Genomic DNA, 15,484 nt, shown 5'->3' with positions numbered 1-15,484 from the left:
CGCTGTAATGACACGGCACAGCGACCGCCACAGCAGGCGACTGACGGCAGCTTTATTCAAGAACTATTGGCGACAGACGCTGATAGACTCGGGCTGCCCCAGATGTGCCATTCTTCAGGCAATTGGCCTGTGGATCGCACGCGTTGCTGATAGCCCTGATTAGCCTGTGCCGGTCCACTTGGTGCTGGCGGCTCGTGTTTCCAGTTCCCACTGCAAAAGAACAGGACTGGACAGTGGACAGTGGATGCAGTGGACTGAGGACTCTCTAGACTCCGCTTCGGCTGCTGACGAGCAGGACAGTGCCGAATTTTATTTGACAGTCTGATTGCGAAGATCGAGAAAGTTTGTCGCCCAATCTGCCCCCAAGATCCGCGAGCGCCATCTGATCGCGATCGTTGGAGCAGCAGCGTCTTTCGAGTTTCGAGTTTCAGCAATGGCATTCAGTCTGGCTCGAGATCTTGGAAGACGTATTGGAGCTGGTTCATCTCACGCCCAAACCACGGTTGAGTGAAAGGGCAATCACCGTGCACCGGAGTCTATCCCCGAGAGGGTTCTCGACCGAGCAGGGCCAGCCAGGACACTAAACGGCGTTGGGAAGTTGAAGGCTAGCTGCTCCACTCTCTGTCAATGCCATTGACTCGGAATTTAGTCGGAAATCAGGTTATTTAACCCTGTCTCGCGGATCATCGCAGACGCGGGACAGGCCTGCACATTCCGGGCCCAGCAATCAGGCAGGACGGTGGATCACCACGTGTGATCCTGCTCGATTGTTGGCTTGACGCCTTGAACGCATTCCACAGATATCCCGCTGGAACTCCACAGAAGCCCCGAGGAGATGGTTGTGAGGGAAACACAGGGAAGCATGCAGCTGCCATTACTAACCCCTGTCCACCCCACAGCAGCTTGCCGCCTCAAACCAAATTTCCAAAGATCGAACGAGTCATGACTTCATTCTGCGTGCCGTTTCCAGCGTTCAAATATTGGTACGGGCTTGCCTACTCTTCAGGATTGTGGTCAGCATCGCCATTCCGGCTCATCTTCGGCAAGATACAGACGATTGTCACGATTATCAACCAGTGTGCGAGATCTGCACTTCTACAGACTGGAACCTTGTTCCGGCTGGCCCTAATGCCTATTCTAGTGTGAATAGTGCGCTGCTTGCGCTGCTTGCGCGGCTCGTGCCCGACCCAACGCCTGAACGGTCAGAGGCTGAGCAGTGAGACTGAGTACACGGTGGCAGACTTGTAGGATAGATGGCGTGCTGATCGAGCCGCGAATCCTAGATAGCTATTGGATTAACATATCGATTACCTTTTCGATTCCGTGCGTGGTATAACGCCGCCAATAGATAAGGGCTCGTCTGGTGGAGAAAACCGCCCCAATGAAGCCCTTGAAGCCGTTCTAGTAACCATATCATACAACTGGGGATACGAGTACGGAAATTGCAATCTCCCGCTCCATCCAGATCTCAAAGGTAAACACGCTAGTCCACTCAGTGTGCGTCCTGAAGTGGTCCTATCGTATTCGAATCGCCCGATCCATGGAATGTCACTTGTGTACCTCCTTGGGCTGGCCCATGCTTCGCAGGAACTGATCCCGGGAAAGAGGTATGAGCTGGTTTGGCTCGGGGAGGAGCTCTACAGTGGAGAGATAAAGTGGGAAAGCCACAGCAACATACGAGGGTGAAACGAAAAGGAGGACGCATTTGGCAGGGCTTTTCGAGACCTCAGTGATGCGTGCACCCCCATCCGTATTGAGGATCCTACTCCACGAATTCACTTGTCTAATAGGAATGTAGAGCTTTGGCTTCGACTCAAGGATCACAGAACAATGCAAGGTATCAAGCACTTCCGGGTTTTGGGCCTGGCCGGTACGCTTCTTGGACCTTCTATACACAGCTACAGCTTCTGGAGAGTGGTGGGTGGGAAAACAAGGATGCATCATGGGGAGATTTAGACCATTCACTGGTGCAACTTTCGCGGGGCAGTCAAGTATATCAACTTGATAATCACTCCTCGGTCTCTTCGACGATGATCTCAGCTGGAGGCACAGCGGTCCCATCTTTACCGGTTGTTCCAGACCAAACATTATTCAATGAATCCTTGAAATTGCCCGCAGAAATACCAGTCGATGTTGTCGCACTAGACAGAGGTATCACGTTAGCCAAGATTTCATCTTTTAAGTAGCAAACTTGTGGTCGGAGTAGAGCATACACCACAATAAACACTGGAGGAAAAGTCGTTGGTACAGGCAGATGCTGAGCTACATCTAAAGAGATGCCTCGTTGGAACAATGCTTTTCTGATTGCACCAATAAGAGGGCTCTCACTATAACTAGGTTGTTTTATTAGATCATGTCACCTCTGAGATTAGAGGATGGATCGTAAAACTCACTCGTCTCCCGGCGCAGTAAGATCACCTTCGGGGGGTTCGGTGGCCTTGACGATAATGGTCTAAATAGGAAGATATGGTTAGCCTGGCAGAGTTAGTTATGCTAAGAAAAAGGCACGAATTTGTTCTGTTTTGAATATAATCAGCCAGAGCTATAGCAGCAGTTGGTTAGATCTAGGCTGTACTTACAGGCATCTTGGTGTCTTTTTACTGATGTAAAAAAAAAAAAAAAAAAAAAAAAGAAGAAGAGAAGAAGGGAAATTCCCCCACCTTTATAACTTCGTCTTCAGCTAGCTGGTCGGTTCTATCACTCCTATAATGTGTGCCAGCCATACATCCACTTCACCTTTATCACGTCAACCTCGATCAATGTAGGGCGGAGGGGCAGCAACCAATTACCATCTAGAGACCGCTCGAGTGCATCACTCTAATGCACCTGTTCTTTGCTGTTACCAACTGATCGGCATTCAAAGTAGCAACCAGAATTGGGGCCAGCATGGGAGATGAATCTGATATGGTGCTTTTATAACAGCGGTTAAGAAAGAGAATGACCAGAAACGGCTGACAGCTTGGTAATAATAGTCAAGTTAAGGAATTATTGATAACTTGGTGAACTAGCTAGGAAGTTTAAGGTAGGGCTAAGTCTGCTCAAGAACTACTAGGCCCGTCCATTGCTACCACCTACAAATTGATGTGATATGAGAGAGATTAGATGGCATAGTATCCTGTTTAATGAGAGGGAGGACGAGGTAAAGGGACCGACGAGTACAGGTTATCACGCCGCAACTTCAATGAACGACGGTACCGATTCCCTAGCAAGAAAGACAGATTCAAGTCTGTTGGATCACTGCCCCGTTGCTGAAGACGCGAGGCCTCCTGAAACATCGTGGACGCCTCCTTGGGCCCTTTGGCTGTTGGACGTCCGAAAAGGTTGGAGACTGTAACGCGCGTCCACTTTGGATCATTAACATCCAGACCAGCCCCAAGATTCATCCAGGTTATGATCCCAAAAGCCTTCCCGACGGCCCCATAATCACAGAGCCTGAGTTGGTACTCGACGTCGCAGATTGGACACCTCAGATGCTCGGACATATAGTCGTGACCGTGACCGAATCCCCAGCCTTCAGTGGTCCTGGTCGTATCTCCATCTTCAGGATTGTAGCAGACCCGTGTATGGGGACAAATGCTCGTACCCCTGAGATCGTCTACTATCGTATCACCATCAATACGACTGGCAAATAACGTCCACTTTTGGATTTGCAGGACTAACGCCGCACCATCCTTGCCAGGGCCGGATGCCCAGACCCGTGTATCCACAGAGAGCAATGTCTTGACGAGTGGGTCCGTTTGCAGTTCCCTCACCTTCCTATATGCTAAGGACTCAGCTGTAGGTCCGTATCTGTGCCCGTGATAGTGGTTCTTCATAGCGGCCATCAGATGGCAGTGTGCAAATGCATACGAAGAACTCAGCCAGCCGCCAACACGCAAACGGGGGAAAGGACCATGTTTAAGACCCCTGCTGCGTGCGTCTATTTCCGGACAGCGCTTAGACCTTTTTGGTATCCGTGGGCGTTTTGATGAGAATGGCTCTGGATCGTATACAGACGGGTGTACGATATCTGCAGTGAATTGCAGCCTGGCACAACTGGAGCAGTAGAACAGGTGTGGCAGGTCGGGGGCTATCCTGGAAAGCATAGTCGTCTTCAACAGGGTATCCCCGACCGGTGCGCGTGGGCTACGGAGGACCTCACGCAGGTGATGGCTGCACAGGCTCAAGCAGAGGGTGTCGGGTAGCTCCAGGAAATCGTTGATGCACAATATGAGTTCAGGCGGGAGTAGCTCCAATATTGACGGGACCCAGTTTGGTCGACAGTTTTTCCTCCGAGGCTGCAGTCGTTTTAACATCGACGTGAAGCGAGACATTTTGCAGCTGGGGAAGATGAGAGAGGTGAAGTTGGCAAAGTTAAACTGAATGACGACAAGAAATATACGCCTGCACATGATTAGATATAAGCTTCTGATAGAATATAAACTTAATGTAGCACATTCAAGGACGCTAAGAAAATAAAAATGCCTCGTTGGCATAATGTAATCGCATTGACTGACCGTGGTATTGATAGATCGATTGATATCCGAATTAATCTCAGCGCATTCTCCCATAATTATACTGACATCGTAGTACATCGCATCCGTCTAACAATTTCTCCCGAAACCCATTATACGAACCATACTATACTATACCATAAGACAATGGAGACCTACATATCCACCGAAAACAACGCCGGATCAAGCGCAGACGACTCCTGCTGCCGCTCATACTCCGCCTCATAAACCGTACAATCCGGTCCCCAATTAATTACTGCAGCATCATGCATAATCGACGTATGACTCGTACTGCGACTCGCACCCTGCGGCCGTTCAGCACTCCTCTGCCGACTCAACGGCTCTCCGCTCCCAGGCTGCATCGCCGACTGAGCCCAGGGATGGACATCCCCAGAACTAAACGCCGACGGCGCATACCCCACCAGGTCCGCGGAATCAGGGATATCGGAGAGATCGAGGCCCTTTGCGCGGCCAATACGGCGGATGAAGCTCTCGCTGATCTGGAAAGCGCGGTGTGAGGAAAGGTCATTCTTCGCGAGACTGTGGAGCCAGCGGAGAGCCTTTTTCGATGCAAAGAGGATAATCTCGGGCATTTGGTTTTCGGGCGCCGTGATATTGGGATCTGTATCGCCTTGCCCGGCTTGTTCGCCTTCGCCATGGTTTCCTAGGAACGGGACGGGCCCGATGGAGAGTTGGATGAGGAGGACGGTTAGGGCTTGCATGAGGAAGTGGAGGACGCACCACCAGGGGGTTATGTTGAGGAGCCATTCTATGCTTGGTGTCTCTGGGAGGATGGAGATGAGGGAGAGGGCAGAATGGACGCAGGTTCTTGCAGTGTCGTTGCCGAATCGGGAGCGTGGGAAGCGGATATTGGTCCCTTCTTTCATGTCTGGGCGGGTGAGGCAGGGTCTGCTGATGATTATCTGGGAGCTGTAGTAGGCGAGGGCCAGGCTGACTTGGTAGCGGTTATTATGCGACAGAACTGGAGTGTCGTGGGAGTTTGTGAAGGCGAAGGAGGGATGGAGGTTGGAGAGCCATGTTTGAAGCTTTTCTTGGTATGGATGGATTCCGCTCTGGCCGCTGATGTTGTCTTTGGTGGTCGCTAGGCTGTATATAGTGGCGACGGCGGCGTGAGTGATCATGGAGAGGTCAACGAGGTGGAAGAAGTAGAGGGACGGGGTTGGACTGATTGTTTGGAACCACCTGGTTCGTGCTTTGAGCTCGGAACCGCTGGCGTAGATTGTCCACTGGAGGCGCTCCTCGCGCAGGGCAGTATTCCCTAGAAGCTCCTCCAGCTCAGGAAAGTGGAACATGCTGTCGTCGTATGGGACCGGGGGATAAAGAGATATAGACCGGTAATCGACGCATGAGGAGCGTCCAGTCATGCCGGCGAGTAGGTGTTCCAAGGAGAAAATGCACCACCATATGCGAGTGCGCGTCTCCTTCGAAACAGGGTCTATCTGGTCACCCAGTGCGCGCAGATTGAGGCCCAGGGAGGTGGCGGAGCGGGCAGCACGCCCGTTCGTATGCCATGATCTAGAGAGTTAGAAGAGAGATTATATCTAGGGAAGAGCGTACCGATTTATCTGACCTGCAGCCATATAATAGATAGCCAGGAGCAGCTCAACCTGGACCTGGTGTAGGTCAGCATGGTCAGCAGCCAGATTATGAGAAGTATTAAGAGAGATAGCCCTGGACAGAAAAATGCGGTCGTCGACATCCTTGCCGGCGACAGGCTCAGCTAACTGGTAATACTTCGAGCTGACAGCGAATATAAGATTGAGAACAGCAAGCCACTTCTGGGTGGGCTCTGCAGAGCTACTATAAGCGTAGCTGAACTGGGATGCAAACAAAGGCTTATTGATAAGCGGGAAAGAAGGGGCTATTGACTCGAAAAAGATGTTTACAAGACGGCCTGCCCACGGCCTCGGGGGTAATAGCCGTGGCTCGACAGGAAGCGAATCGGCTATATGGAGAAAGTCAACATGATAACTCATCGATGCAACAGGCTCTTTCTCTGCAGGTGATGCGAGCTGGCGCGATTCATGGTTCAGCTTGGTAGCTTCGGTTTCCAGCTTCTGCATCCACGCAATCTCCGACTCCTTCCCTATATACCCGGCTGCCCGACTCTCCAGATTCCGGTTCGGGTCTTCAGTTAGGGTATCTACCTCGTCAAGAGATCCTATCGAGGTAGAGGAGTCGGAGGCCTCAGACGGTCGTCTCGAAATCTCGCCTGGAACAGCCTGGATGGACTGTGGTCGTCAGCTACCTAAGAGCACCAGAGGACAGATGCCATACTTCAATTACCTCCTTGAAATCTGCCCCCGTCGCACTCTGCCCACTCTGCTCATCACTTGGAAAACTCAGATCCTGACTCTCAGCCTGTCTCGACCGAGTTCGTACAGAGGAAAGCAGCTCGCCCAGCTGGACTATATTGCCCGCATCAAAGGCGTCCACAATATCATCCAACAGCTGATGCAGCGAGCTAAGCTCCTGCTCGGCATGCCGCTGAGCAAACTTCCTCCTCCTATCCAGCCCCCTGTCAAATATACACTCGGTGCCGATTTCATTGCACTTATTGCACGGTTGGCCGCCGCTGCACTGCGGCAAGTCGAGCCAAGTCAACCCAAGTTTACCAGCACGGGTTTACGAGTCAGAGTACGCACTTACTTTCGACTTGCGCGCCTTACAAGCCGTACAAGCATTCGAGCGCTTTGTACGTTTCGGCAGCGGCCCCGCCGACGACCGCAGGCGATCGTCAGGGTGGACGCCGGAGGGGGCGAGAACACGCAGGGAGCGGTGGGCTGAGTGTGACGTCATGCTCTGCTTGCGCCTGGATGGCTAACAAGGGCGGTTGAAAGAGCCGGGGGGCAATAGCGGGTTGAGATTGCTTGTGTTTAAAAAGCTGGGCTGTGATGGTGGGATTTGTTTCGACTTTTCTTTTGAATTTCTGATGATGTCAAATTGCAGCGTGAGATGGCGTTGTCGTGGGCTGACTCGCTGAACCCCGCACGCTGGACGGGCTAATATGACTTCATAGGCGCCAGGGGGGATACACCGTCTTTCGACTGTTCTCGACCGCTGCCGGGCCTCGTATATTGAGTTCCTGGTGGTGTTCAACACAGAATATAAATAATGCACCGGCATAAATAATGCACCGACATAACTAGTGGCGGAGTCTTGGCGCTTGGCGGGGACCTTGGGGTGAGGACCCTGCAAGCTCATTTTATTTTTGTTTAAAAAAGACGAATTGGCAAAGATGAGACTGACAAAATGCAGGCTGTGTGGTCTCTCCTGCTTGTGATCGTCTGCGTTGTCGCGGCAAAAGTGCAGCAAGTCGCTGCCGCAGAAGGACAGGCACAATGGCAGGACATCACGCAGGTCGTCGTCTCGAACATCACAGTCGTTGAAGAACCGAATGCCAGACAGGAGGAGGAATACACGCGGCTACAGAATCGATTGCAGAGATCGACTGGGACATGGAATGCAAATCACCCGCGGCACCGGCTGCTCATGGCGCTGTATGGGTTCACTCGGTACAAGGAGCGCAACCTGGCGGAGGTGAAGCGCTGGCGGGATATGTATAAACATGTCCCGAAGAACCAGCAGAAACTCGTTGAACAGACCATCGGGTACACGCGCAAGCTGAACACGGTCGAGCACCTGTTTGAGGACAATGACCGGATCGCGGCGGACGTTGTGCGACACGGACTGGAATTCTACGATATCCCGCGGAAAGAACTGGACGAGTTTATCAAGGACATGCAGAAGGAGAAAAAGGGGCCCGACCGCACGAGCGTCGTCCAGGGAATGAAGCATTTTGTGCGCGACTGGTCGGAGGAAGGACTGTTCGAGCGTGGAGACGCATTCAAGTGCATCCTCGACAATCTCGCGAAGATGGACCGTTCAGAGGACAAGCCAATCCGGGTATTGGCACCAGGCGCAGGAGCAGGACGATTGGGATACGAGATCGATGCTCTAGACGGTACATTCCCTCATCTACCGGCGATGTCTATACCGCTAACTGTTCAGGCTTCGAGGTGACAATCAACGAATGGTCGATGTATATGAACCTCGTCCATCGATACGCAGTCCAAGTCGCCTCGCCAAACAGTCTTGCCTATTATCCATACATTGACTGGTGGTCGCATCAGGCTACGACATCCGACATGCAGCGCGCCGTGCGGTTTCCCGACTGGATTCCGTCTACTTCAAGGGTCGTCATGGTCGAGGGCGACTTCACCACGCTCTTCTCAGACTCGGAGGCAGGTTCCTACGATGTCATTGTATCGTTATTCTTTATAGACACCGCGCGGAACCTGATGGCCTACCTGGAGAACATCCACCGGCTGTTGAAGCGCGGCGGGACGTGGATTAATCTCGGACCATTGCTATACGGAACCGGGCCATGGCTGCAGCTGTCATTGGACGAGATAATCAAAGTCAGCGAGGCATTGGGCTTTGAATTTGACGTAGACGAGTCGGAGCCAGATGTATGCGGGACGCCAACAGCAGGAGAAGGGCTGGATGGGAAGGCCAGGAGTCTGTACGTGCCCTATGCCCAGAACCCAAAGGGGCTGAGTCGGAATGCATACGATGCCCAATTCTGGCGAGCGACGAAGAGATAGAAGGATTGTTGCATAGACTAGCGCAGTAGAAGAGATATACTCCGCCAATGGTAGAAGATTAAACCTTGTTCCCTTGCTTCTGAGTTCTGCTGCATCCAGTCAAATAAGGAGATGATCTGTCAATGCACCATTCAGGCGTCCCAGACGCGATGCGTGGCGATCACTAAAGAGACTAAAGAATGCAACGACACGTGAAGTGAGACTGGCATTTTCTTATTTCGTGTCTTATTATCACGGACTCGCCTGGCCTTTTGTGCGACGATCCCCATCCCACTTCACTGCACCCCAGGCCAGCACCATGGACGCCAAACGAGAGACCACCGGCCTCACGCACGATATCTCAGGCGTCGGCGATGCATTGGAGGGGAATCAGAAGCCGGTGCAGTCGCTTCTGCGTCGCATTGACTGGCGCATCGTCCCCATCATGTTCCTGACCTATTTCCTGCAATTCCTCGACAAAGTGTGCTTGAACGTGAGTTTTAAATTCAACGCTGGGAATCCAATCTTGACCTGGTAGTATGCAAATGTCATGGGCCTCCAAACAGACCTGGGGATGTCCGGCAATGACTTCTCGTGGCTCGCGACGGCCTTTTTCATTGCCTACGCTGTGGCAGAGGTCCCACAAGGTATTCTCTATTTCTACCCAACGCGACGTCGCTAATGAAACAGGATATCTTCTGCAGAAATTCCCCATCACGCGAGTCCTCGGCTGCAATGTCTTTATTTGGGGCATTCTCCTGTGCTGCTCCGCTGCTGCGCAGAACTACGGGGGGTTGATGGCCCTGCGCGTCCTGCTCGGCACCACAGAAGCAGTCGTCGGTATGTCCAAGAATCAGATCAAAACCCTATCAAAGTGCTAATAAACAGCCCCCGCTCTCACCATGTACACAAGCCTCTGGTACACCCGGCGCGAATCCACCCCCCGCTTCGGCCTCTGGTACTGCGGCGTCGGCGTCGGCCAGATAATCGGCGGCCTGGTCTCCTTTGGCGCCCAACACGCACCAGCATCCCTCTCTCTCACCGGGTGGCGGATCATGTTCCTCGTCATCGGACTGGTGAACATCCTCGCCGCAGTCCTCATCCTCGTCTTCCTCCCTCTCTCCCTCGAAACAGCCCGCTTCCTCTCCGCAGACGAGAAGGCAATCATATCCACCCGCCTCAAGGCCGACTCTGCCAACGTCGCCCTGAAACAGTTCCACGTCGCCTCGCTCTGGGTCGTGCTAACTGATATCCAAACCTGGCTGCTCCTGCTGATCACGATCCTCACGTCCCTGCCCTCGGGCCTGATCGTCGCCTTTTCGTCGATGGTTATCAAGAACTACGGGTATAACGCGAAGCAGAGCGCGCTGCTGAATATGCCGTCGGGGGCTGTGAGCATTGTCTGCATCATTGCATCCACGTATGCCATTGCGAGGGGGTATCCGCGGTGGGTGGCGCTGAATATCCTCTTTGTGTTGACGCTGCTGGGCGCTTGTCTTATGAGCTTTATGCCGCAGAGCAATAAGGCTGGCTGTTTAGTGGGTATTTATTTAGTTAATGCGGTATGAACCTCAAATTATGGATGGGGTGGTTAGAGTACTGATACGGTATAGACAGTCGCACCGCTAGGGATAACCCTCGCCTGGATCGCAGGGAATTTCAAGGGATACACCGGCAAAGTATCCGCAGCAGCGCTCATCTCGGCGGGATTCAGTGTTGCGAATATCATCGGCCCGCAGACGTTTCAGGCTAGAGATGCTCCTGAGTATGTTCCTTCATTCCGGCTGCCTTGGAAATCATGGGAAGGAGGCTAATTATGACAGTTACATCCCTGCCAAGGTAACCATTGTAGCAATCAATGCGGCTGCGATTGTTGCTGCGATTGCACTGCGGGTTGTATATGGCATGAGGAACCGCAAGGCTGAGGGACTGGGTCTTCCGGCCAGGAGTTCGTTGGAGAAGAGGTTTACAAAGGAGGAGGGGGAGGATATGTACCCGGGATTCAGATATGTGTATTAGTTGTGGTTAACGAGATATGGGAGATTGTATACGGCAGATATACACAACAGGCACAATGGAATAATGCAGTATAAAGGAGCATAACAAACAAGGGAACCCCGCTCTCCCCACCAACTTCAACCTCAGTTTACCACACCTCATCAAAAGCATCTAAACACCGCTATCCATAATCCAGTTAGCCGAAAAAGAAAAAGAAAAAAAGAACAGAATGGCCGCCGCACTCACAAAATTCAAACTAATCTTCCACGTCCCCCCAACCTCCCTCGAACCCGTCAAAAGCGCCGTCTTCGCCGCAGGGGCAGGCCGGTATCCAGGTCCTGGAAGCTACACAGAATGCTGCTGGGTGGCTTCTGGAACGGGCCAGTTTCGGCCAGGTGATGCAGCTAACCCTGCTATTGGGAGTGTTGGGGCGTTGGAGAAGATTGAGGAGTTGAGGGTTGAGACGCTGTGTGTTGGGGAGGATGTTGCCAGGAGGGCGGTTGAGGCTTTGAAGAAGTGAGTTTCTTTTCGTTCTTGTGTTTTCTAGCTTGGCTTGATTACTGGGGCTAGGCAAGATTAAATTGGTGTAGTCGTGGAGACTGATCTGTGTAGGGCCCATCCGTATGAGGAGCCTTCGTATGGCGTTATTCGGTTGGAGAACTTCTGATGAGGATTATGACATATCGGAGAGAATGGACTGTTATATTGTATCAGACCATGATCATATTTTCATTCCTCTACATACTTGAACAAAAGAGACGCAAATTATTGCTGGAAACGCCATATATAAACACCATCAGTATGCATATATTATTTCACAACATTGGCATCAATCGCCTTCATGGAACCTAGAAAGTGGTTAATAACACGCTGCCCATCCAAGTTCTCCGGTAGCTCATCTTTCCAGCGGTCCAGCTGTTCCTGCATTGCAGAAACAATCTCATCGGCATCGAGATCCGTGACTTGCATTAGTTCCACAATCCACAACAGTCGTTTAACATACCATGCCTTTCTTTCATGACTTGTAACTTTTGCTTTCCGTCGTACATATTCGTGTTCCATCCATATGAGATATTCCGCGATAGGTGTCAACAATGAAGGCGGAAGTTCCATGTTGTCGCAGGGGTTGACAAAAGTATCGTTTTTATAATCAACTTCTAGGGGTGGCTATGGCGGTCAGCCTGGTTTACAAGATAGTTGGACAAGGTTGGTACGTACTCGTGATGGATGATTCAAACTCTCAAAGGCCTTTGATCTGTCATCGAATACCTCCTTGAGCAATATCATCCATTTCGTCCTGAGATTCTCAAAACTATCGGATGGCAAGGTGCACATCTTATTGTTCAATTCTTCGATAAGTTCTTCTTCCTCGTCGAGAATCTCGAGGACTTCATGGACAGTCAATGGTTCATCTCGTAAGTAACTGGCCGCATACACCTCTCCGTTACAGCAAACATGGGTAATCCCGATCTTCTCGGCCCATGTTGCGCGAAGAAGTGATAAAAGCACTTTTCGCGATTCCTCGAGCCCCCGTTCGTCTTCCACCAGCGACAGGAATTCAAATCCCCACACGAAGGCGACCTGGTTTGATTCCTCGAAAGTGAGATCAAACATGGAAGAGACGCAGTAGCCACCGGGAGAACAAGCACACTGGCAATTGTCTGATAAGAAGATGTCAGAGCCCCCGCTCACGCACACATTAATCGAGTCCATTGCGCCCCAGATATTGCGGGAGAAGCCCAAGTATTCTATCAAGTACGACAAAATTGACCGTCCGTTCAAGTCGACATGATTGATGTTTGTGCCCTGAGCCAGTAAAACGCCGAGCAGACCGGCATCCGGGTACCTAATCAGCGAAAATATGGGGGTTTGGCCTTCACTGTTGGGCTGGTTGAAGCCAGTGAAACCACACCGGACAAGTGCATTAGCCTCCTCACAACTACAAACGTAATGCATAAGATTGTTGCCTTCAATCCCGTTAAAGCTATCGTGGAAAAGGAAACTGTCCACGTTGTCACACAACTCAATGAGGGCGATAAATGGGTACTCGTCTCCCCTCGAGAGCGAAAGTAACGTACGAATCCTGCCAACGAACTGTAAATGTACCATTGGAAGTCCTCTGGACTGCAATGAGGTCGAATTGCTCCCAAAACATCGAGTACCAAGCTCCATCGTCTACAATCGGATGTATAAGTGAAGAAATTCCTCCCTTCCTTCTCTGTGATGGAGATATTTGCCCCATGAGCAATGAGAAACCGAACAACCTCAGCATTTCCCATCGCCCCTGCATATATTAAAGGCGTTGCCCCCGACCTGTCCAGAGCGTTGATGTCGTGCCCAGCCTCATACAGTAGAGTAACGAGCTCCAAGCTTGGGGTGGCTAGATGCAGGGGTGTTTGACCCAGAAAGTTCTTCTCGTTCACACCAGCTGTTGACTGTGAGATAAGCGAAACAACCGTCTTAACAGATTGTTGGAGAACAGCCTGGTGTAAGGGAGTAAGTCCGCCAAAGCCTGCCTCCTCGTCAGCCAGAACGTGCAGTTAGTGGCCCTTTCAGTGCTTACCGGTGGCTGTCTCATTGCAGACTATCCTGGCAAGGAAATGGACATGAAAGGGATCGCGGGCCATATCCACACCCCAAAATGCACACTTTGCAAATGCTGGCCAGTACTCAGGTGCTGGAAGATCCGCCCCGTCAGGGTCAAGCCCGCGTTGAAGAAGTGAATCAAGTAGATCCACCCGAGTCCAACCTTGATAGTAATAGAGTAGATGTCTCATCAGAAAGCTATAAACATCCATTGGTAGTTGAACATTTTCTCTTCTGACGTAGGAGTCACTTACCTTGAACCACAATTCCCGATACTCATTCCCAGTTCTCGTACGAAAAAATCTAACATTTGAAGATTGCCTTCTATGCCATGCATGCCGGGCTGACGGAAAAGGCCCTAGGCTGTTGTGAGACGAATATGTTGACACCGCGTCAAATACAGTGTACTTACCTGCATATAGTCCCGGCCAGCAGGGTTGACATGATGCTTCAATGACGGATCAGCTCTGTATAGTTCTAGAAACCGTCTTTTCGCTTCTGAAACGTCCAAGAGACCTTCGTGAAAGCGCTTTAGTGTCTCAAACCCTGGGGATGTGTACTTGACTGTTTGTTGTACACTTAGTGCCGGTCTCAGAGAATACTTACCCCCGCCTGAGACGAGTTCAAGCCCTGTGATGACAGTCAATGGAATGCCGTATTGGGTGAGGGCAATTCGTAAGCTCCAGCGGTAACGTCGAGCTGAGCATTGTGCGTTATCGCAGTATCTCCAGAATGTCGAGAAGGGGGTATATTCGAAACCCCAGAAGCGCCCTGAACTGGCCCCGGTTACATGACAGGAGCAATGGCAGTGTTTCACGCTGCAAGGCTGTCTTCTGTTGGGACGTATTATGTTTTCAGAGGCTGTGAGTGTGCCTAGGTTTGATTCTGTTGGCGTCGTGGCAGCAACGACATTCGACACTTTGGCTTCAGATGCAGACTCTATGTCGGTGATACGGCTGCTATTATGTGCCCCTGCTGCTAGAATCTGACTGGGAATGGTTTGATGGAGGACTAATGTAAAGGAGCTATCAGAGTCAGTATAAGTAAATCTGCTAGTCTTCTGGGAAACGCACCACGTCAGGTCAACAATAACCCCCGTAATCCTCTCTTTCGCTATATTAAGATCCCTTCCTATTTCTGGAGGCTTCACGAGAGTCTTCCACTTTTTGCTTCTGTCAGCCTGTGCTCGTGAAATTGTCTCCGCAACTCTTTGCAGAATATCGTCAACTCTGCTATATTCCAACTGGCAGTTCTTGATCGCAATATCCACGATAGGATTCCCTTCATATGACTGCAAAGACACAAGCACATTCTGCAAGAACTCTAGTCTGCGAACTAGGAACTCGATCTCATCTCCAGCCTTGTTCTGGTTGTAATCACGGATCTCCTTCAGGCGGCTGATATTCCCAGTAATCTGGACGATAAAGGCTGCTATGCCGACACCAGCGGAGACGACGCCGACGACTTCCGCCATGATGAAAGCACCCGCGACAGATAGCAAGGGTGGTGTTGAAAGAGGAAGAAGTTGAAGGTGGGCAGGGGCGACTCAACATCGGCGACGGGTTCAGCCTCGTCAACAGCACCGCCCCAGCCATAACCAATCGAATCGGACGAGGCTGCAGCATCATGCAGCTGCTCATTGGAGTGAATCATTGGAGAGCACGTCGGTTGGCAGGGATAGGAAGCTGGGCGCTTAGTCTGATTGGGGCTGTCGCGAGGCTGTTTTCCTGCGGTCCTCCTGGCATTTCACCTCATTAAAAGAGCGAACATAGTTGTCTCGACAGTGTCGTTCTTTATGGT

General features: G+C 51.4%; 9 protein-coding genes across 9 annotated transcripts; 4 read left to right on the top strand and 5 right to left on the bottom strand.

The window, feature by feature from the left end:
• Positions 1–2,008: 2,008 nt before the first annotated feature.
• On the bottom strand, positions 2,009–2,585 carry APUU_21917S (uncharacterized protein; the record flags this gene model as incomplete). Its single annotated transcript, XM_041700723.1, has 4 exons — positions 2,009–2,141; positions 2,214–2,333; positions 2,394–2,452; positions 2,580–2,585. The coding sequence occupies 4 exons, from the start codon at positions 2,583–2,585 to the stop codon at positions 2,009–2,011; spliced, it is 318 nt and encodes a 105-aa protein (XP_041553679.1).
• A 534-nt stretch (positions 2,586–3,119) lies between these two features.
• On the bottom strand, positions 3,120–4,313 carry APUU_21916S (uncharacterized protein; the record flags this gene model as incomplete). Its single annotated transcript, XM_041700722.1, has 1 exon — positions 3,120–4,313. The coding sequence occupies one exon, from the start codon at positions 4,311–4,313 to the stop codon at positions 3,120–3,122; it is 1,194 nt and encodes a 397-aa protein (XP_041553678.1).
• A 335-nt stretch (positions 4,314–4,648) lies between these two features.
• APUU_21915S (fungal specific transcription factor domain-containing protein) lies at positions 4,649–6,577 on the bottom strand (the record flags this gene model as incomplete). Its single annotated transcript, XM_041700721.1, has 2 exons — positions 4,649–6,029; positions 6,072–6,577. The coding sequence occupies 2 exons, from the start codon at positions 6,575–6,577 to the stop codon at positions 4,649–4,651; spliced, it is 1,887 nt and encodes a 628-aa protein (XP_041553677.1).
• A 181-nt stretch (positions 6,578–6,758) lies between these two features.
• On the bottom strand, positions 6,759–7,313 carry APUU_21914S (Zn(II)2Cys6 transcription factor domain-containing protein; the record flags this gene model as incomplete). The annotated part of the gene is made up of 2 exons (XM_041700720.1): positions 6,759–7,094; positions 7,164–7,313. 2 exons carry the CDS (start codon positions 7,311–7,313, stop codon positions 6,759–6,761), a joined length of 486 nt encoding a protein of 161 aa, XP_041553676.1.
• Positions 7,314–7,766: 453 nt separating this feature from the next.
• APUU_21913A (uncharacterized protein) lies at positions 7,767–9,121 on the top strand (the record flags this gene model as incomplete). The annotated part of the gene is made up of 2 exons (XM_041700718.1): positions 7,767–8,478; positions 8,526–9,121. 2 exons carry the CDS (start codon positions 7,767–7,769, stop codon positions 9,119–9,121), a joined length of 1,308 nt encoding a protein of 435 aa, XP_041553675.1.
• A 298-nt stretch (positions 9,122–9,419) lies between these two features.
• On the top strand, positions 9,420–9,981 carry APUU_21912A (uncharacterized protein; the record flags this gene model as incomplete). The annotated part of the gene is made up of 3 exons (XM_041700717.1): positions 9,420–9,593; positions 9,639–9,747; positions 9,791–9,981. 3 exons carry the CDS (start codon positions 9,420–9,422, stop codon positions 9,979–9,981), a joined length of 474 nt encoding a protein of 157 aa, XP_041553674.1.
• Positions 9,982–10,002: 21 nt separating this feature from the next.
• APUU_21911A (uncharacterized protein) lies at positions 10,003–11,119 on the top strand (the record flags this gene model as incomplete). Its single annotated transcript, XM_041700716.1, has 3 exons — positions 10,003–10,662; positions 10,714–10,865; positions 10,924–11,119. The coding sequence occupies 3 exons, from the start codon at positions 10,003–10,005 to the stop codon at positions 11,117–11,119; spliced, it is 1,008 nt and encodes a 335-aa protein (XP_041553673.1).
• Positions 11,120–11,327: 208 nt separating this feature from the next.
• APUU_21910A (uncharacterized protein) lies at positions 11,328–11,765 on the top strand (the record flags this gene model as incomplete). Its single annotated transcript, XM_041700715.1, has 2 exons — positions 11,328–11,614; positions 11,711–11,765. The coding sequence occupies 2 exons, from the start codon at positions 11,328–11,330 to the stop codon at positions 11,763–11,765; spliced, it is 342 nt and encodes a 113-aa protein (XP_041553672.1).
• A 143-nt stretch (positions 11,766–11,908) lies between these two features.
• APUU_21909S (ankyrin repeat domain-containing protein) lies at positions 11,909–15,158 on the bottom strand (the record flags this gene model as incomplete). The annotated part of the gene is made up of 8 exons (XM_041700714.1): positions 11,909–12,265; positions 12,317–13,037; positions 13,205–13,610; positions 13,662–13,882; positions 13,939–14,042; positions 14,097–14,248; positions 14,291–14,709; positions 14,758–15,158. 8 exons carry the CDS (start codon positions 15,156–15,158, stop codon positions 11,909–11,911), a joined length of 2,781 nt encoding a protein of 926 aa, XP_041553671.1.
• Between the last annotated feature and the right edge of the window lie 326 nt (positions 15,159–15,484).

Source organism: Aspergillus puulaauensis, chromosome 2, assembly GCF_016861865.1.
Source record: "Aspergillus puulaauensis MK2 DNA, chromosome 2, nearly complete sequence".
Taxonomy (NCBI): domain Eukaryota; kingdom Fungi; phylum Ascomycota; class Eurotiomycetes; order Eurotiales; family Aspergillaceae; genus Aspergillus; species Aspergillus puulaauensis.
This window is presented reverse-complemented; position numbering and strand designations above follow the sequence as displayed.